At 37.1% G+C, this 21,373-nt stretch overlaps 3 protein-coding genes across 5 annotated transcripts in view; 2 read left to right on the top strand and 1 right to left on the bottom strand.

The window, feature by feature from the left end:
- Positions 1 to 326: 326 nt before the first annotated feature.
- LOC107554952 (proline-rich protein 5-like) lies at positions 327 to 9,992 on the top strand. 3 transcript variants are annotated; one of them, XM_016237624.1, is made up of 10 exons: positions 327 to 811; positions 3,046 to 3,226; positions 4,353 to 4,463; positions 4,545 to 4,625; positions 5,919 to 5,967; positions 6,064 to 6,121; positions 6,237 to 6,328; positions 6,406 to 6,546; positions 6,769 to 6,907; positions 9,002 to 9,992. In XM_016237624.1, exons 2-10 carry the CDS (start codon positions 3,066 to 3,068, stop codon positions 9,538 to 9,540), a joined length of 1,371 nt encoding a protein of 456 aa, XP_016093110.1. In that variant the 5' UTR covers positions 327 to 811; positions 3,046 to 3,065; the 3' UTR covers positions 9,541 to 9,992. The 3 variants fall into 3 exon arrangements, with proteins under 3 accessions (XP_016093110.1, XP_016093111.1, XP_016093112.1); XM_016237625.1 differs by lacking the exon at positions 327 to 811 and adding an exon at positions 816 to 892; XM_016237626.1 differs by lacking the exon at positions 327 to 811 and adding an exon at positions 905 to 1,485.
- A 4,112-nt stretch (positions 9,993 to 14,104) lies between these two features.
- Positions 14,105 to 16,262, top strand: LOC107554951 (F-box/LRR-repeat protein 14-like). The gene has a single exon (XM_016237623.1). The coding sequence runs from the start codon at positions 14,535 to 14,537 to the stop codon at positions 15,768 to 15,770; it is 1,236 nt and encodes a 411-aa protein (XP_016093109.1). The 5' UTR covers positions 14,105 to 14,534; the 3' UTR covers positions 15,771 to 16,262.
- Positions 16,263 to 17,573: 1,311 nt separating this feature from the next.
- LOC107554938 (muscarinic acetylcholine receptor M2-like) overlaps positions 17,574 to 21,373 on the bottom strand; it is a 7,815-nt gene continuing 4,015 nt past the window's right edge. Inside the window, exons 2-3 of the mRNA XM_016237600.1 lie at positions 19,488 to 20,321; positions 17,574 to 18,180 (exon numbers count right to left, since the gene is read on the bottom strand). Coding sequence (XP_016093086.1) covers positions 17,624 to 18,180; positions 19,488 to 20,289 — 1,359 coding nt within the window. The 5' untranslated portion in view covers positions 20,290 to 20,321 and the 3' untranslated portion in view covers positions 17,574 to 17,623. The remainder of the gene's footprint in view (positions 18,181 to 19,487; positions 20,322 to 21,373) is intronic.

Genomic DNA, 21,373 nt, shown 5'->3' with positions numbered 1-21,373 from the left:
GATATTCCTTTCCGATATTCAGTTACACTCTAATGTAACTTCAATTTAATCGTGACTATAAATATATTTGTCCAAAGATTTCTTCAGTGGAAATGTCTGTCAGTTGCTGCATTGTGCCAACAGGGGGCGACAAATAAAGATTATTTTGTACAATAATAATAATTATTATTGTTGTTTATTTATATTTTTAAAACACAAATTCTGTGACGAATTATCATTCAGTTTTGGCCTGCAAATTAATGTCATGACTAAAAAGCTGAATTTAGTTTAAGTCCAGTTTATTTGAATTCTGCTCCGCCTCTTTAAGATAAACCGCTGGTGTGCTAAATTATATCCCTGTCACGGTCAACTCAGCAGGGATTATCTCAGTCTAAATTAGGGATCCAAATAAAGATTGCCGCCCTGTTATTGGATTGAGTATGGATTTCATTAGCCTATATATGGCTAATTGAACTCATAAAGCGAAACGGAAACATCATTTGCTTTACTAAATATTAGCACATCCAGCACTGATTTCATTTAGTCTCGAGCACATCTCAACCCTTCGCCCAGTGGCGCGCGTGCACGTGTCGGGGCGTGGACGCGCCACAGTCTGGACTGCGTCTGGTCACTCAGACAGTCTGCGACTCGTGAAGCTTTATGTAGGAGGGGCGAGTGTTGGGGATGCCACAGGAATGATCCATTAACCCCGCACAGCCCACATCCGCATTTATGGATTAGTTTCTCCTGAAGTGAAAGCCATCATATTTATTGTTTTCGTCATCACTGAAGTAACTTAAATACCCCCTCTCTGCACGCGGAGCACATGACGGTGAGTGGAAACATTGTTACGATGCACTACTGTTCGAGCCGGGGGTTTGCTAAATAACAAACGTGCCATGATCGCCGTAAGGTACATTGAGTACCCAGTGCGTCAACCCCGCCATGAGTAACTTACAGCTAGTGATGGACCATGTAACCAACAGAAAATGATGCATTGAAACACGGCCAGCTGGGTTGCTTGATTCGTATCGCGTTTTAATAGAACAGTCAAGCGAGATCTGTTAGTCCAGAATGGGAAGTGATGCCCTTCCTCTCAAACAGGCTTCTCAGGTTTACCCAGACGTCGTCGTTTTAACTGTCTGCGCTTTGGAAAGGGAGATACACTCCTCCTGCTCCTCTAGCACATCGTGGCTCGTGTCCTGGCACGTTCAGTGAACAAAGGGAAACTGACATGAGGCTTCAGGGAAAGTGGAACATAAAGCAAAGTCACATATTATTTAAGTCGAGGCTGTTGAGATGCGGTTGCGTGTGTGTTTCTTTCTTTCTTTCCTTTTCAAAGAGGCCATAAAAAGCTCTTACGGCCGCGTGAGCAAATGATGACAGACTGATGCAAGACAAGTCTTTTGTTGTAGTAGCCTATTTCTTTTGCGAAGCTTCCCAGATGGTCCAGTAGGAGGCGCGGGATGGCTTGTGTTGCTGAGGAACACATGGAGAATGAATAACGTAAACAAGCGCATCGATCTTTGCTTTAACAGCAGCCGAAATGAATTAAATTTGGGGATATCTTCGACAGAGTAATGGTTAAAAAAAAAAGTTTTTACTGTAGTTCGCTTGTAACATGGCCTCATAATCGAGACTGATTACCAAATGCTTGCATCAGGGAGTTGTGAAATTTAAAGGGATAGTTCACTTAAAATCGAAAATTCTGTTGTCATTACACACCCTCATGTCGTTCCAAACCAGGGATGTGTTTCCCAAGAGCATCGTTAGCTAACTATTGTGGTAAGTTCCATTGATTGAACCCTATTGGTAAGCATAGGTGCTTTTGGGAAATGCACCCCTGTATGAGATCAAATTCGATTTTTTTGAAGTCCATGCTGGTCGCTCTTTTCTTTGCAATTACGACGAATGGAGACTTGATCTTCAAAATGAATTTGAGAACTGGATCAGTTCGATTTGAGAACAAATCATTCAGATGGATCAACCGATTCTTTGTAACGAAAATGAAGGCTAGTTAAAGGGATACTTCACCCGAAAACGACACTTTTTTTCTTCTTCTTCATTTGCTCACCCTCAAGTTGTTCCAAACTTGTATTAATTTCCTTCTGTATTTTGAAGAATGATATTTTGAGGAATGTTGTTAAACAAACATTTGACGGTAGCTATTCACTTCCATTGTATGGAAAAATACTATAGAAGTCAATGGCTACTGTCACCCTCGTGTCGTTCCAAACTCGTAAGACCTTTGTTCATCTTCAGAACACAAATTTTAAAAAAAAAAAGTTATTTTTTTGATGAAATCCGAGAGCTTTCTGACCCTGCATAGACAGCAACGCAACTGATTCGTTCAAGGCCCAGAAAGGTATTAAGGACATCGTTAAAATAGTCCATGTGACATCAGTGGTTCAACCTTAATTTTATGAAGCCACGAGAATATTTTTGTGCGCAAAGAAAACAAAAATAATGACTTTATTCAACAATATTTTCTCTTCTGTATCAGTCTTCAATGAGCGCTCACGAGAGTACCACGTGTGTTGTGGTGCTGCTGACGCAGGAGCCGGCGTTCTAACATAAAACCCGGATGCGCTGCGCTTTGTTTACAAGCAGAGGAAGACGCACGCTGTACGTAAGACAGTCTTCGTAAACATGTCTGAAGATTTTGACAGAGGATGACTTGCAATTTTTTGCCCAGCCTTACTTATTCGAACCAGAATATACAGATGGAGAGAGATGGACGTTCTACGTCAGAATATGCATTAAAAAATATTCTTGTCGCTTCATAAAATTTCGGTTGAACCACTGATGTCACATGGACTATTTTAACGATGTCCTTACTACCGTTCTGGGTCTTGAACGTGTCAGTTGTGTCGCTGTCTATGTAGGGTCAGAAAGCTCTTAGATTTCATCAAAAATATCTTCATTTGTGTTCGAGGGTGAGTAATTAATGCAGAATTTTCATTTTTGGTGATCTAATTCCTTAAAGATGCATTCATGAGTTATGTGGGAGCAGCCACCACAACACGCTCTCATTTGGTCTCTTTCTTCGTCCATTTGTGTTATCAGAAGGACCAGAGATGTTCTGAATGAAAGAAGGATCTGGCAGCCTTTCGATAACAATGCTGGAGAACTTGAGCGAAGCCCACATTGATCGACCCGCCCCTAGATCATCTACATTCAGCTTCTCTGCTCTGTTTGCCCTGCCACACCACCTTCACATGGATGGGAGCAGTCATCCATTCCGGAGGTAAAACTGATGCTGTGAACAGAACTATTAACACACTCACATCCTGCTATTCATACTCATATCCTCTTATTTGTTTGTGATGTCCTTTGTTTTCCATAAGCCATATTCCAAAATGTTCTCACAATGTGTGACATTCCTCAATTTACAACCTGCTGAGGGAGTCACTTTGTGTATATTTCTTTAGTATCAGTATGATGCCACAGGAGATTACATAGTTCCAAGTATCAAAATGGGTTAATCAATATTAATGTAAATTCAATGAGTGCAGACAGGGCCAGTGAGAAATGGATCCAAATTTTCCAGACTAAAATCAATAGAGTACAGTCGCCAGTGCAGTTTGTAATATCTATTTTTCATACTTCAATAAAAGTTAAAAAAAAAATATATATATATATATATATATTAAATATAATAAAAAAATTATTATATTATTTTTGTTACATTATGAAAATATATATTTTATTTTTTAATGTTAAAATAAATGTATGTGTTTAAGTGTGTTGTATATTTATTATTTACTTTTGTACAATATTATATAAAATATTACATTATCTTATTTTTGGTAAATATAAAAATATTACATTATATTACAAAACATATTACTATTAATATTATAAAAAATATAGCAATAATATAAAATAATGTTTAAACATACTTATATGTATAGTAGTGTATATCTACAAGTATAGTAATTATGTATATATATTTAAAAAAAAAATAATAATAAATATATATATTAGTCAGGCAAAAAAAAAACACATATAGGCAAAAATAATACGTTTGAGTGCTTTGAAGAGTAAACATATTTTAAAAGCGGCTCACATCGCACAGGAGGAGCAGGTTGTCACTCCCTTATACTTGGAGTGTGAAAGAAAGGGTGTTTTTGTGTTGCATAACTATTAAACGAGATTGGTTTATCTTTGTGTGTTTGACAGAGAGAGAGAAACTAAGGAAAGGATGGGAATGTAATGTTAGGAGGAAGGAAATTGGTTTCTCTACAATAAAACAGTAGTTTCCTCCCCTTCTCGTCTCTAGCTGCATCTTTCCAGCTCCTCCCCTTCTCTCACTTGTTGTTGCTGTTCTGGACTAACTGAACCGTGTTTTATCCCTCTGTTTGAACCATGAGGACTCTGTACCGGTTGAAGTTGGTAAGTTCTCCAAATCTGAGTCAGCTGGGGAAAAATGAAAAGGCTTCACTGGAGGAGAGAGGATCAGGCCCTAATGCCACATGGAACAGGTTAGTGCGGGTTTTGTGCGTAGCGCATGTCAATAAGTGTCAAACTGAGATGTAATTTCACGTCTGTGCGATTTATTTTAGCATTCACAACGCAGTTATTGCTGTATTCCAAAAGAAAGGACTGGCGGACAATGAACTCTATACACTCAATGAAGGTGTGAGGTGAGGAGAAACAGCATGGTATGTTGTGTTTTTTGTTTATTTTTATAAAAAATTGAGAGTAGGTTTGTGAATGATTAGTTTCACTATAATGGTAACTCTTAGCAGTGTTTCAAATGTTAACGTTGGCAGCTGTAGAGGCTTCACATTATCAGCACAGAACAGTTGTGAGAGGACGCAGAACCTCAGTCCACTATTATGTAACTATTACGAGAAAAAATGTGAAGCAATAACATCCCAGCTAAGAAAAACATACCCACATCATATTTCACCCCAGAATCAAATATAAAAAAAAAATAATAAACAAACATAATTAAGCACATTTCCCCCCATTCTCATTACTGTAATGCATCTGCATTATTTTACTGTTAAGTGTGGTTGTCTCATTATTTTCAGTGTTTGTATATCATAATGCACTAATGGAAATCCTTCTGGACAGTGAATAAAAAACATAATCGGCATAAATTGAATATATTAATGAAAATAGTACTATTTTGATGTACAAATAGTTGTATAAATAATGTATTTTTTTATAAGAATTTGGGGGGAAATGTGCCTAATTCTCAAGAAAATAATGCAGAAGAAAGTGCAAAAATGTACAATTACAGGCACTTTCATCCAAAATATATTTTAATCATTTGTATATCATTCAGTACTTTGTGGTCGGTAAGAGGTTTTTAAAAGAAAAATTTATACTTTTTTTCCCCCCAAATGGGACGTAATAAATTGAAAAAAGCTGATAGTAAAGACAAATGAATGCTGTTCTTTTCATTCATCAAAGAATCCTAAAAAAATGTAGCTTGGGTTCCACAAAAATATGAAGCAACACAACTGTTCAACATGGATAAAGAAAATAATAATAAGTGTTTCTTGAGCAGCAAATCAGCATATTAGAAAGATTTCTGAAGGATCATGTGACTGAAATGTAATGATGCTGGAAATTCAGCTTTGCATCACAAAAATAAATGACATTTTAAAATATATAACAATAAAAAATGTTAATATAAATTGTTGTTTTTACTGCTTATTTATTTGTTTGTTTTTATCATCAAAAGAATGCAGTCTTGGTGAGCTTTAAGAGACTTCTCACAAATATTAAAAAATATTACCGACCCCAAACTTTTGAATGGTAGTGTATACAGTGTATATTTTATTTTATATAATTACCTATTTCATTTATAAATATGTAGGTGTATATATATATATTCCTCCTATATGTAGGTATAATGATTAGATTTTTCTTCCGAAACATATTTGAATGTGTTTTTCAAATGTTATAATATTTCATTTTAACAGGCAGCTATTGAAAACTGAGTTGGGATCATTCTTTACAGAATACCTCCAGGTAAGATATTTAATTGTATTTCCCCTAGAGATGTGTTTGTTCTAATATGTACATTTTAAAAAACATAAATTTCTTCCCTCTTTTCCTCATTATCAGAATCAGCTTTTAACTAAAGGCATGGTCATTTTACGGGACAAAATAAGGTTTTATGAAGGTATACCCTCCCATTTTAAAGACAAAACACATTCCTTAAAACAATTTTGAATGTTAATGCCATTACACAGTATGTCACGAACAACACAAACTGTTTTCCTTCTGGCTGGAAATAGGTCAGAAGTTACTGGACTCTTTGGCTGAGACGTGGGACTTCTTCTTTTGTGATGTTCTCACCATGCTTCAAGCCATCTTCCACCCCGTCCAGGTACAGTCTAGTCATCCTGTGTGAAATAACTGGTCAGACATCAGCTACAGCAGTTGTGTGTGTTCATGGCATCTCAGGGGAAGGAGCCATCGGTGCGTCAGCTGGCCCTGCTGCACTTCCGAAACACCATCACCCTTAACATGAAGCTGGAGGAGGCTATGTCCAGACCGCGAGCCCGCGTCCCTCCCTCCATCGTCCAGATGCTTTTGGTGTTACAGGTACACATCTTCTTAGATCATGTGAAAGATCCAGCCATACTGTCATGAGCTGCACCCAGAGATTATAACATAGCGACTTCAGGATGGGTCATTTGCGATGATTTCAGCAGTTGTGTCATATAGAGTGAGACATTAATCACAGGCCTTGTGCGTCTCAACTACAATGACTGTAATTCATATTTCAAAAGGGATAGAGTCAAAGTGAAACTTCATGTCTTACAGGGGGTTCATGAATCCAAAGGTGTGAGTGAAGAATACCTGAAGCTGGAGTCTCTCATTCAGAAGGTGGTGTCGCCGTACCTGGGCACGCAGGGACTGTGTTCACATGAGTGTGGCGCTTCTCAGTGCTCCTGTGTTATCGGTGAGAGAAGCAATAAAGCAGCATTTTGAAAACCCAACGTTTCAGATATCCAAAGAAGTGAACTTAAGGGATAGTTCACACAAGTTAAAATGGCAGCTGTATTTTATTTTTTTTTTTTAAGAAAGAAAAAAATATTCTACAAATCAAAAATTTGGGGTCTCTACAGTTAAAACAGTAATATTGTGAAATATTAGAATTTAAAATAACTGGTTTTTATTATAATATAATTTAAAATGTAATTTATTTCTGTGATGGCAAAGCTGAATTTTCAGCATTATTACTCCAGTCTTCAGTGTCACATGATCCTTCAGAAATCATTCTAGTATAATGAGTTGGTGCTCAAAAACATTTATTATTATTATTATTATTATTATTATCAATGTTGAAAACAGTTGTGATGTTTTGTATTTTTGTGGAACCCATGCTACATTTTTTTCAGGATTCTTTGATGAATAGAAAGTTCAAAATATTTGAAAACGAAATCTTATTTAACATTAAATGTATTTACATTTATGCAAGTTTACATTTGTTACGAAAATTAAATTGATAGCCTTTAACGCATCAAAAAATGTTACTGACCCCAAACTTCTAAACAGTACTATATGTTTTATACATATATAATTTATAATATAATTTTCAGCAAAAAAGCTTGGAAGGACAGCAGTGAAAATGACCAACATTTGTATTTTAATATTGCAAAGAAATAAAACATTATTAAACTGTCCACCACTACTTTTCAGTGGTCCTATTCATAATTTACACACACGGAATAATTCATTAAAACATATAATTTTTTTGCCTGCATCATAGAAATACAGAAAAATAAAAAGATTTAAAGATCAAAAATGAGTTTTAAAAAGGACTGTTTTCATGTATTAAGACACATTTATACTGTATGAGGAAAAAACACTATTATATTAATATTATAATTATAAATATTAAACTCTATATTATAATATAAATATTATAGCATGTTGTTTCCAAAATTACATAACTGGCTACATTTAAAATAATATCTGGAAAACATTTATTTTGTGTGGTTTTTCTACATGTTGTTTATGTTAGCTGTATAAACCTAAAGAGAAAGATTTTAATTATATTCTAATTGTTTGTAAATCTCTTTTCACCATAAATAAAATTTAAGATGACAGTTGCAAAGACAAACGTCATAAAAATACACAAATACAATTATATATCTCAAATAACATATTTCACAAGGGAGGAGAGATAAACAGAAATAAATGTTTTCACAAAACGATTTGTTTCTTTATTTATTGTTAAAAACTAAGGCTGTCAGTAGAAATGTGTCAAATGTGTAAAAAAAATGCATTAAAGGAACACTCCACTATTTTTGAAAATAGACTCATTTTCCAACTCTTCTAGAGTTAAAGAGTTGAGTTTTACCGTTTTAGAATCCATTCAGCCGATCTTTGGTTCTGGCGGTAGCAATGATGTTACGCAGCGCCTGAAAATAGTCCCCAACTAGGTAACTTCCTATAAGCCTATTTTCAGGCGCTGCGTAACATCATTGCGCCAGCTGCACCCATGGTACGGCAGCAAAGTTCCTTGATTATTACACCGGAATGAGAGTATAGTTCCTAGCCATATTGGTCTAGAAAATCGCAGCTTTTCATTTTCCGTCGGTCTTAGTACACGATGTAACTACAGAAGAGTCAAGTTTTAAATAGGAAAAATATCGAAACTCTTTGGTCATTTTTGAGCGAGATGCTAACGGTCTAATCAGATTCAATGATCTATGCTAAGCTGCAGCTAAAAGTGCTACCGCCAGACCCAGAGATCGGCTAAATGGATTCGAAAACGGTAAAACTCAGCTGTTTAACTCTAGGGGAGTTGGAAAATGAGCCCATTTTCAAAAATAGTGGCGTATTCCTTTAAACTTTTATTTAATAAATGGATGAACTGTCCCTTTAAAAATCTTGCAAGGATGTTCTCCACCCAGAAACATTTACAGCTTTGATCCCTTGTCATTCAGCCGTTTGTATATCTATAAAGTATGTCAGAACTGTACTACTACTGCTATGTGTTCAATGAAAAAGCAGTATATCATTATTCATTTCTTAAAAATCTTTCCAGAGAGGCGTTTGCAGTATTGCTGGTCCAAGTCTGCAGACCTGCCCTCCAGTAATCCAGTAGTGCGCTCCAAGAGTTACAACATCCCCATGCTGACCCCTGTGGCCGAGTACGACTCTGAAGTGAGCTCTGTAGGCAGCGTCGGCATCCGGCGTCACTCTGCGTGTGACGTCACTTCCTGCATAGAGCCCCAGGGCTATTCGGCCCTGTCTGTGGGAATAGAGACCAGCTCAACCCCCAGACTCTCACTCGATCACGACCTCACCCTGTCCGGTGTGATGCGAGGGGCCACGGGACAGCCCGCTCTGATTTCTCCGCCCGTCTTCATCCACACCTCCGTAGGGTGTCTGCATGCAGCGGACGCCCCGATGGCTTCATCCAAGGTGGACAAGGCCCTTTCGTCACCCCCGAGCTGCTCCTCCAGTCCGGAGACGATTGTAATGCAGGGGCTGGACTCACTGGAATCAGATCCTGACGGAATCTTCATCGACTTTTCCCACTGCCGCTCCGATTCTTTCGGAACGAGCAGGAAAACTAGCTGATGGAATCAATTGCTGTGAAGAATCCATTTCAGATGTTTCAGATTATAAACTACCACTATTTTCTGTGAACTTGTGAAGTAGTTATGTACGTTGTGATTTTTAAAACTGGAATTTCATTCCTGCTTTGCGCAAAAGCCAAGGCTGCTTTGTGGGAAAAATGGGAGAATACTCAATTTAAAGTGATTGTTTTCATAATGTTCTAAACCTGTGGATGAATTTTTGAATTTTTCTAGTTTTTCATAGACAATAGACGTGGAATGTCTCCATTTTAATTAATACACATTTTACTGTCTCTCATTTATAGAAGCTTATTTCCGCAATGGAATAAAAAAAATTAAAAAGGGTGATTGTGGCTTTTTATCTCGCAATTTAGAGTTTATATCTCACAATTAAGACTTGTCTTAGAACTGCTAGATTGCAAGAAAAAAAGTCACAATTACATTTTGTTTTTGTTTTTTTGGCCGAAAAAAAGTTATTGTGAAATATCAGGTCAGAATTCAGAAAAAAAGTGAAGACAAACGTCATAAAAATACACAAATACAATTATATATCTCAAATAACATATTTCACAAGGGAGGAGAGATAAACAGAAATAAATGTTTTCACAAAACGATTTGTTTCTTTATTTATTGTTAAAAACTAAGGCTGTCAGTAGAAATGTGTCAAATGTGTAAAAAAAATGCATTAAAGGAACACTCCACTATTTTTGAAAATAGACTCATTTTCCAACTCCCCTAGAGTTAAACAGTTGAGTTTTACCGTTTTAGAATCCATTCAGCCGATCTCTGGGTCTGGCGGTAGCAATGATGTTACGCAGCGCCTGAAAATAGTCCCCAGCTAGGTAACTTCCTATAAGCCTATTTTCAGGCGCTGCGTAACATCATTGCGCCAGCTGCACCCATGGTACGGCAGCAAAGTTCCTTGATTATTACACCGGAATGAGAGTATAGTTCCTAGCCATATTGGTCTAGAAAATCGCAGCTTTTCATTTTCCGTCGGTCTTAGTACACGATGTAACTACAGAAGAGTCAAGTTTTAAATAGGAAAAATATCGAAACTCTTTGGTCATTTTTGAGCGAGATGCTAACGGTCTAATCAGATTCAATGATCTATGCTAAGCTGCAGCTAAAAGTGCTACCGCCAGACCCAGAGATCGGCTAAATGGATTCGAAAACGGTAAAACTCAGCTGTTTAACTCTAGGGGAGTTGGAAAATGAGCCCATTTTCAAAAATAGTTGAATTTTTCTAGTTTTTCATAGACAATAGACGTGGAATGTCTCCATTTTAATTAATACACATTTTACTGTCTCTCATTTATAGAAGCTTATTTCCGCAATGGAATAAAAAAAATTAAAAAGGGTGATTGTGGCTTTTTATCTCGCAATTTAGAGTTTATATCTCACAATTAAGACTTGTCTTAGAACTGCTAGATTGCAAGAAAAAAAGTCACAATTACATTTTGTTTTTGTTTTTTTGGCCGAAAAAAAGTTATTGTGAAATATCAGGTCAGAATTCAGAAAAAAAGTGACTTCTATAAAAAAAAAAAGCTTAAAACTCAAAATCTTGAGGAAAAAGTCATTTGCGAGATGTAAACTCGAAACTACGAGTTTATCATTTGAAATTGTGAGATATAAACTCGCAATTGTGAGAATTTTTTTTACATTTTTTATTCCATGGCAGAAATAAACTTCTTTTGTTTAAAGTTTGTTTAAAGTTGTTGTCACATTTACTGTTGTTTGTCGAATTTTCGCAGACGAAATCCAGTAGGAATTCACCCAGTTGGGAGTTTCACGTGAGGGAGAAAGAATTCGCAATGGGTTCATGATTTTCACATGGATTTGCCACGTCGACCATCAGAAAGCTGATTGGTTTATTAGTTCTTCTGTGTGAGGTGTGCTTCATACATCAATACCCAATCAACAATAGACAATTGTTATTCAATTGCATAATCTTGTTTTTTATTCGCGAAATTGTGACTGCACCTTAAGTGAACTTCACGTATGGTAATGTGTTATGAGACGACAGTATGCCTAAATGTAGAAATCTCTTCCATTATTGTCACTCTTGATCACATGCACTATTTATTGTCATAGGGCTTTAAATGAACTACATTTAGTGCTTTTTAATCATTGTCAAGCTAACCTGTGCTCTTAATGGTATGAAAATAAATTAGTCTCTTAATCTGAGAATAACAGTCGCTGATGATAATACAGTGCAGAACATTGTACATCTTGAACACGCCGTTTGTTTCTCAAGCTTGTTGCTTTTTTTATGTGACAATGAGCTGCCTGGAAGTTAACGGGGTTTGCTAATTGAATGTGTTAACAAAAACTCCCTTTTAGTTAGTTGATAAAATAGTATAAATACAGAAAGATGGTGTTAGATGAAACTGGAATGCTAAATTTTACTTTTTGACTATAAAAGGCTATTTTATAAAAAGGCATTCTTTAATTTAAAAAGATTATTGTCAGATTTCTTTAGAATTTAGGAGTTAATTTAATTGGTAAATACGCATAAGTATAATTGGATAAATGCTTATTCCAGATTATGAAATTGAAATGATGCATAAAAGCCCCATTGTATAAAAAATTATAAGGTACTTTAAAGAGTTTTTTGTGATTTTTGTTTCTGTTTTCTATGTATGTAAGCTTTTTGATTTAGGTTATAAGATAATGAATTTCTCTGTAGTTTTATAGGTTTGAGATTGAGCATACTTGCATAGGTTTTTACACAAGCAACATTTTTTAGGAATGTAAAAAGTTTACAGTGGTACTTTAATACCTTGCACTGTCATTTCTGAAGTCTGTGCTTACTTTCATACTGAATTTGTTATCAGCTTTCATGTGTGCTGCTGTGGACAACCTCAACCAGACTGAATTCGTAGTAAAATACTTTTTATGCTTCACGTTTATGAGTGTTTCAAAGATTATGTGTGAAGTCTGTGAACAAATAGGCTGGGTTTTATATTGGTCGTGCTCATATTTTATTCTATGCTTTGATGGATTTCATTATAATTTTCTTTGGTAACTCTTGTCGGTAAGATAAACAGATTTGCATATGAAGGAAGCGTGTAAACACTCATGTTTGATTTCCTATTCAAAGATAACTGTGGAGCTTATTTGTTTAAAGGAGACATATTATGCCCCTTTTTACAAGTCTTTGGTGTGCCCAGAATGTGTCTGTAAAGTTTCAGCTCAAAATACCTTACAGATCATTTATTATATCATTTTGAAAATGCCTATTTTGAGTGGAAGCAGAAACACGCTGTTTTTCGTGCCTGTCTCTTTAAATGCAAAGGAGCTCTTGCTCCCCGCCCCCTTTTCCAGAATAGAGCTGCTTCATTACAGCTCAGACCTGATAAAACATCTGTTTTGGTTCTGATTATCATGTTTATCCACTGAAATCATGCGTTTTAAACCATATTAGTTTAAACTTCTGATATACGTTTTTCTGAGCGCACAGCATGTGAGTACTAAACTAAGTTCTCATTCACACACAAGTTTGTTAAAAACACATGAATTACAAAAACAGCCGGTTATGTCTGTGAAGATAAACAGCTGGAAAATAAATTGCATGTTTATTTTAGATCTAAATAGTGTTCTGTCCTCGTCTGTGCAGACAAAGACAGAACAGTTAGCGTGTTTTGCTCAAACTTTCGCCATGTTGCTGGTACACCGTTGTCGCTTGCGAAATCAAAATGACGGCGCCGTGGGTGGAAACTTACAGATTAAGGGGCGGTAATATTATATTGAGATCCCTTTGCCACGTCACCAAGAGAGCGAAATCAGACGCGCTCGTTTTCTCAGACGCTTGCAGAAAAAGGCTTCCCAAAACAAAGTTACTGGGTTAATCTTTTTCACGTTTCCTTGGTTGGTAGATGCACCAGGGACCTGATTATAGCACTTACAACCTGGAAAAGTCAGATTTTGATGATATGCACCTTTAAGGCCAGTGACATTGAGCCGGAAGTAAGGTTGAATCATGACTGAATCATTTGCTTGTTTGAGATGTGCCTGGCCTCGCCTGAAATGTTGGCGAGAGTTTGACTCAAGTTAATTTAATACCCTAATATCATAAAGTTTACAAACAATGACTTGTTATAAATATATTTACAACCAAAAAGCTTCTGCTTTTTAAAAATAAAACGTGCCAAGACTTTTTCAACGTAAATTATTTTTTAGAGTTGCTTAGGCTTAATGTAAATGCTTATATATTTTTAAGAGTTAAATGTATGATTTTATATATAAATATATATAAAATGGACGATTTTAGAAGGATTACGTATTTACGTATTGCGTCATGACGTAAAGATTCACGTTTTGTGAACTAATTCTTTGAAACTGTTCAAAGGAATCGATTCGCGCAAATGAGTCGCACTTCCCATCACTAATAGGGGGGTTGCTGTTGTTTCTAAAACACAATTTGAATTCACTTGAGCAAATGTAATACTTAATATGTTTTTTAAAGAAAAATGATCACTTTTGATATAAATTTCAGACCTTTTGAACATAAACATACGGCTTTTTCAATACAATAAGACCAGCCCGCTGAACAGTCACCCTCCCCGTTTTGAATAGACGAAGACAAAGGCTACCGGAAACCGAACTCCATAGTTTTCGTCAAATGGCTGATTTGTATTCACGGGAAATCGTTTGTTTTCTCCAACCGTTTACATTCAGTTTTTCAAAGTCTTTTCCTCGAGCTTTTTCATGGATCTAAATTTATGTTTAAAAAACATGCGCCGCGATTTAGAAGTAGTCGCTACGAAGACCTGGCGGCGCAAATACAGCGACGTAAGCTGGTTATTCCAAGCGAATGAATCCCAGACAGAGTTCTGAATGCAGCAAAGCGCGTTCGTTTTTTATTTTCGTTGTTCGTTTTTTATTTTCGTTGTTCGTTTTCTTCCATTTCTCACGGCATTTCTTTTACATGCGGTCCTCGCCGGCAGAAGACCAGACTAATAACTTAGCTAAGCTAACGAGCCGCTCTTAGAAATGGAGATCCACGTCTCGAGCCTCTTCCCGGAGATCTTAGCGATGATTTTCAACTACCTGGACGTCAAAGGCAAAGGCAGAGTCGCGCAAGTATGCATGGCTTGGAGAGACGCCTCGTACCACAAATCCGTCTGGAGAGGAGTAGAAGCCAAACTCCACCTGAGAAGAGCAAACCCGTCGCTGTTCCCCAGCCTCCAAACCAGAGGCGTCAAGAAAGTCCAGATCCTCAGCCTGAGGCGCAGCCTTAGCTACGTTATCCAGGGCATGCCCAACATCGAGAGCCTTAACTTGAGCGGATGCTACAACCTGACGGATAACGGCCTGGGACATGCATTCGTGCAGGACATCCCGTCACTGAGGATGCTCAACCTGAGCCTGTGCAAACAGATCACCGATTCCAGTTTGGGCAGGATCGCGCAGTATCTAAAGAACCTGGAGCTGCTGGATCTGGGCGGGTGTAGTAATATCACTAACACGGGGTTGTTGCTTATCGCCTGGGGCCTTCATAATCTCAAAAGCCTGAATTTGAGAAGCTGCAGACACGTTTCGGATGTAGGCATCGGACACCTGGCCGGCATGACGCGCAGCGCCGCGGAGGGCTGCTTGAGTTTGGAGCACCTCACGTTGCAGGACTGTCAGAAACTGACCGATTTGTCGCTCAAGCACATTTCTAAGGGCCTAAACAAGCTGAAAGTCCTAAACCTGAGCTTTTGCGGTGGCATATCCGACGCTGGCATGATCCACCTGTCACACATGACCCAGCTCTGGACTCTGAACTTGCGCTCGTGCGATAACATTAGCGATACGGGTATCATGCATCTCTCCATGGGCGCTCTGAGGCTGTACGGGCTGGATGTGTCGTTTTGCGACAAAGTGGGCGACCAAAGCCTGGCTTACATCGCGCAGGGCTTGTACCAGCTCAAGTCCCTGTCGCTTTGCTCGTGCCACATCAGCGACGACGGGATCAACCGGATGGTCCGGCAGATGCACGAGCTCAAGACGCTGAACATCGGCCAGTGCGTGCGGATCACGGACAAGGGCCTCGAGCTCATAGCGGATCACCTGACGCAGCTGACCGGCATAGACCTGTACGGCTGTACCAAAATAACGAAAAGAGGACTGGAGAGAATCACGCAGCTGCCCTGCCTTAAGGTGTTGAACTTGGGACTTTGGCAAATGACCGAGGACAAGGGTTTAGGAGACTCGTCTGAGATCCTGCCCTGCTACACCTCCTAACTACCTCAGCGTCGCCAGCGATGTCTTGGTTTTTCTAGAGAGGTGTATTATTTTATGAAGACGTCGTGTACTTTGTTACTAAGCCTGTTCGGAAAAGAGGCTTGATGTAGTTCAAATTGAATCAGCAATAAAACACTGAACAGCCTTGCTAATGTTATATAGTCTGACGGTTCCCTTTGAATGCCTTTGTGTTTTTCTGTACTTTGTTTTAGAGCTTCATATTGAGGTAAAAATGTCTTTTATTCTCATTTCCACTGACAAACGCTTTTTGTCACTGCCTTTAATAGTATTTATCCTGAAATACCAGCATTATACTGTAAACTGAAGAGGAACAAATGTTTACCATGTGCGTGGACAAGGACTGAAAACTTGCTTGTTGGTTTTATGTGATTCCTCCCTGGAAAAATGGAACATATGCAATTTAAATTTTGTTTAAAAAAAAGGCCAGTTTGCTTGTTAAAGATGTCTGTTTATTTTCTTATGATAAATGATTAAAGCTCAAATTTGTTTTTAACTAAATTGTTTCATTACTGATATTTAAAAAAAAAAATATATATATTGTATCCTCCAGTTCAATACAACACATTACATTCTGTCTGAATTACATTTCTTTACATAATTTTACTGTTTTTATTTTTTTCCCCACCACACATAGATGAATAAATAACTAAACAGTGCATATATACATAAGATAACATGATAATCAAATGTGTTTTAAGTACATTTAATTGGAAGTAAAAAAGTGAAAATTTGATTATTTTCATAAGGCTAATCAGAAAAAAACAATAAATAAATACTTTTTATACATGCAGAATACTGCACCACTTAGAAATTGCAAATTATATATAAAATGTGTGTGTGTGTATATATATATATATATATATATATATATAAATTAGTGTAATAATGAAGTATTATTGGCGTAATTACTTGAATACTAGGAAAATTGAATTAAAGTCACATTGAAAGAGAACACGTGATCTTAACAAATACATGCACTGTAATGGAGGTTTCTTTGGTTAAAATATACAATAAAATTGCCAAATAATATTACAATTTAAAGTAACACTTTTTATTTGAATATATTTTAAAATGTAATTTATTTTTGTGATGTAAAGCTGAATTTTCAGCATCATTACTCCAGTCTTCAGTGTCACATGATCCTTCAGAAATCATTCTAATATGCTGATTTGCTGCTCAAGAAACAAAAGGCTGCAAACGAACAGCGCGCATCTGAAGTGTCTCTGAAGGAAATAATGCATTATTTATCGGCTTTAAGATATCGGCCAAATTTTCTTATCAGGCCGATACCGATAACAGAAAAAATGAGCATTTATCGGCCGATACCGATATGGTGGCCGATATATCGTGCATCCCTACTTCTTATTATTAATGCTGAAAACAGTTGTGCTTCTTAACATTTTTGTGGAACTTTGGAACAGTACACTCTTAAAAATTCTGGGTTAAAAAGGGACAAACCCAGCTATTGGGTTGTTTTGAAACCAACCGCTGGGTCAAAACAACCCAATAGCTGGGTTTGTCCCTTTTTAACCCAGCATTTTTTAGAGTGTAGTGTGTTTTATACATATCATTTGTAATAAAATGTTTTAGCAAGAAGCTTGGAAGGGCACCAATGAAAATTACCAATATTTGTATTTTAATAATGCAAAGAAATAAAACGCAGCTACTTTTCAGCAGTCCTCCTCATAATCTGGCTGCTGAAATATCATATAAATGTTTCAACAGTTTGGACAAGCCTGGTATTTTCAAACCCAGGAACGGATCCAAACTACCAGACTCTGGATATCGTCAGTGAAGCGGTTTATAAGCGCATAGGGCTTTGCCCCACAGTCTTAAAGTTTTCTGGTGGCATGAATATTCCGGTATTTGCATGTCAGCAGCTGTTTGAAGGTGTTCTTGAAGGTGACATTGCACAGGGCATAGCAGGCTGGGTTCACCGTACTGTTTATGTAGCAGAGCCAGTAGCCAAAGGTCCACATCGTGTTTGGAATACAGGCCGAGCAAAACGTGTTGATGAGCACCATGACATTGTAGGGCGTCCATGTGGCTGCAAACGCCACCAGAATGGCCATAATGGTCCTTGTGACTTTCTTCTCCCGCAATGATAAGCTCTTCCTCTTCTGATAACGTGGCATGAGAATCTTCTGTGACACCAGACTCATGTCCTGACCTCCGTTGTTGGGTTTATAGGTGTTTTGCAGGTCCTTTTGTGATGTTGTTCTGAAGAAAGTAAATCTGACCCAACTTCCTGTGGCCAGCGGAGCCGATTGGTTCTGACGGCTTCTGATGTCACTGTTAGTGCTTATGGATACGGCCTCCTCGTCCCTCTGACTGGAAGAAGCGTGCACACTTCCAGATAAAGAGTCATTCTCACTCTCACGCTCTTCTCCTGCAGGTGGGTACAATACATTTTCACTGAGATCTTTGATGATTGTGAGATTTAGCTATATTTTATTAAGCAAACTGGGAAAAGAACATAATACTTGTGATTGAGTGTATATGGTCGGCTTGCCCGAGCTCCCAAAAGAACCATAAAAGTAGTTATATGTCTTAGCAGCTTCAATTTCAGTCTTTTAAAATAATTTTATAATTATAATTAATTAATTATAATTTATTATTATTTTTAAATATTTTTTCCATGATTTTGAACACATTAGTGTTTTTGATATTTTAACAATAAGATTTTTTAACAATAAAAAATACACACAAACGATAGATAGATATACTGATAGATAGATAGATAGATAGATAGATAGATAGATAGATAGATAGATAGATAGATAGACGTGTCTTTATACATGATTATATATACCTGCCTTTATAATTTACAAGGAGATTGTTTTTTTTTGTTTTTTTTACATCTATCTATCTAATACAATTTTTATTATTATAAAATTATAACATTTTCTTCCCTGCATCTGTACTGTATTTTCCATCAGTTTATTATATCTAAATACTTACTGCTGCCTTTATTGTTTTATTATTTTTACTGTACCTGACTTTTGTTACTAATTGTATATGTTATTTTTGTTCTATGACTCTTTTCTCCTATGCATATTATTAAAATAATAAAGAAATAATTAAAAAAGAAAGAGGTTCATATTTGAGTGTCATTTTCAAACTGTTAATTTAGTATTAATTATATACTATTACTATTAGTATTTAATATTTTGAATTAGAGTCATTTTTTAGTTATCATTTTTATTTAGGTTTTAATATTTGTATGTGCTTTTGACTTTTTTGTGTGTGTGTGTGTGTGTGTTTTTTTCTTCTTCTTTTAAAAATATTTCTGCTTAGCTTTAATTTATTTTTATTTTAGTTTTAGGAATTTCAGTACTTCAGATTATTCATTTTTTTTCCGTTGCCAAAGCAATTTAGGTTTTTCATCTAATATTTATATTTTATTTTATTCTTTCAGATTTATTTCAATCAACACAAATGTTATTAAATTTATATTTTTTAAACTAACATTAGTTAACAATAACAACACTAATTGAAAAAGTTTGGAAATTTCTGGTATAGACTATTTTGTCTTTTTTGGAGCTTGACAGCCCTTGGTCTTTGCATATAAATTGTGTAAACATTATAGAAAGTGTGAACATTCTTCAAAATATCTCCCACTGAGGAAAAAAGTCATACAGGTTTGGGACGATGAGAATATTTGGAATTACTTACCTGTAGTGGCATCTGAAGCACTCTGCTTGCATAGGACCATTTTCTCTCCTGCTTGGATCGACTTCCTCTCCGTATTGCTCCCAGTTGTGGGTCCAGCCTGGCCTCCATCATTACTGACTCGAGAAACTCTCCGGCTGTCTCGGCTTCGGACTCGGCTGCGGCTGGCTTTGGAGATCTGCCAGTACAGTACAGTCATGGTGACGACCGGCAGGTAGAAGGCAGCGATGGCTGTGCCAAAGGTCACCACGGCATTGGAGAAAAACTGGATGTAGCACTCACCCTCGGGAATTGTCCGGCTGCCTGTGATGAACTGCCAGAACAGGATGGCCGGAGCCCAGAGAATGAACGACAGAATCCAAGCGGCGGCGATCATCATGCCTGCCATCCTGTGGGTCCTTTTGACTGGGTAGCTGAGAGGTTTGGTGACGCAGAAATATCGGTCAAAGCTGATGATGAGGAGGTTCATAACGGAGGCGTTGCTCACCACGTAGTCCAGAGCCAACCAGAGGTCACACACCAAAGCTCCTAAAGGCCAGCGGCCAGTCACAATGTACACAGTGTACAGGTTCATGGAGAAAACGCCGATGAACAAGTCAGCACATGCTAGACTGAACAGGAAGTAGTTGTTGACCGTCTGGAGGTTCCTGTTGACCTTGATGGAGAGCATGACCAGCACGTTGCCGATAATGGTGATCAGGCTTAAAGTGCTCAGGCCGAGAATGATGAGAACAAGCTCCACAAGAGTGAATGGACTGTCTGGGGAAGAGTCGGTCTTGTTAGCATGGCTGGAGTTTGGAGAAAGTGTGAATTTGGACGTCTCCATCTTTCCTCATCACAGGACATGCACATCAGAGCCTAAGGGTTAAAAAAGAATATTGTTACTTACATTTACGGATGTTTTTACTTGGGTCAGTAAGCAACCACATGGCCCAAAGCACCCTAGAAACCGCATTAGCAACAGGATAAAACCATTCAGAACACTATAGCAACAGAATATTAAACGCAAAAAAGTTACATCTGGAAACAAATTGTTAGATCTTTAGACATTTTTATAGTTTTTAAGTTTTATTTTATTTCTGTTTATTTTTTGTTTATTTTGTCAATTTTCAATATATTTTGTATCAATAACTAAAACTAAAAATTATTTAGTACAATTTATTTTATTAAATTGTAATTTTATTTTATTTTACTTTGCTGTAAACAAAGCCATGCAGTAAGAAGGTTATTTCCTTTAACCAGGAAATTAACGTTCTTAGAATTGACAAGACGGTTGACCCTGAGTGGTCAGCTAAATATCTACAGTGGATCTAAAATATGAATAGTTAATTATAACTAGTTATGGTTAATTAGTCATATTTCCTGTCGTTGAGCTAAATTCGCTACAATCTCTTGATGTTAACAGTGCTATTGATACTTTCTATTCCACTCTTTCATCTTGTTTAGAAACTGTCTGCCCCTTGTCTTCCAGGCCAACTCGTACCACCTCTTCTGCCCCTTGGCTATCTGATGTTCTCCGTGAGCATCGTTCTAAGCTCAGAGCTGCAGAAAGAGTATGGCGCAAATCACAAAATCCTACTGACCTTAATGTATATCAATCACTCCTTTCTTCATTCTCTGCTAGTGCCTCCACTGCTAAAAGGACATATTATCACAACAAAATTAACAATTCGCCTAACTCTCGCATGCTCTTTAAAACATTTTCCTCCCTCCTTTGTCCTCCTGCTCCCCCTCCTTCATCAACTCTAACAGCTGACGACTTTGCCACATTCTTCATTAATAAAATTACAAACCTCAGTGCACAATTTGCCACACCACAAACTGTCAAACATCTTACCAGCAAACATACACTCGTTTTCATCCTTCTCTCCACTCTCTGAGGCAGAAGTCTCTAAACTCATCCTTTCCAA

The sequence above is a fragment of the Sinocyclocheilus grahami genome, unplaced genomic scaffold, assembly GCF_001515645.1.
Source record: "Sinocyclocheilus grahami isolate Dianchi unplaced genomic scaffold, SAMN03320097.WGS_v1.1 scaffold520.1, whole genome shotgun sequence".
Taxonomy (NCBI): domain Eukaryota; kingdom Metazoa; phylum Chordata; class Actinopteri; order Cypriniformes; family Cyprinidae; genus Sinocyclocheilus; species Sinocyclocheilus grahami.
This window is presented reverse-complemented; position numbering and strand designations above follow the sequence as displayed.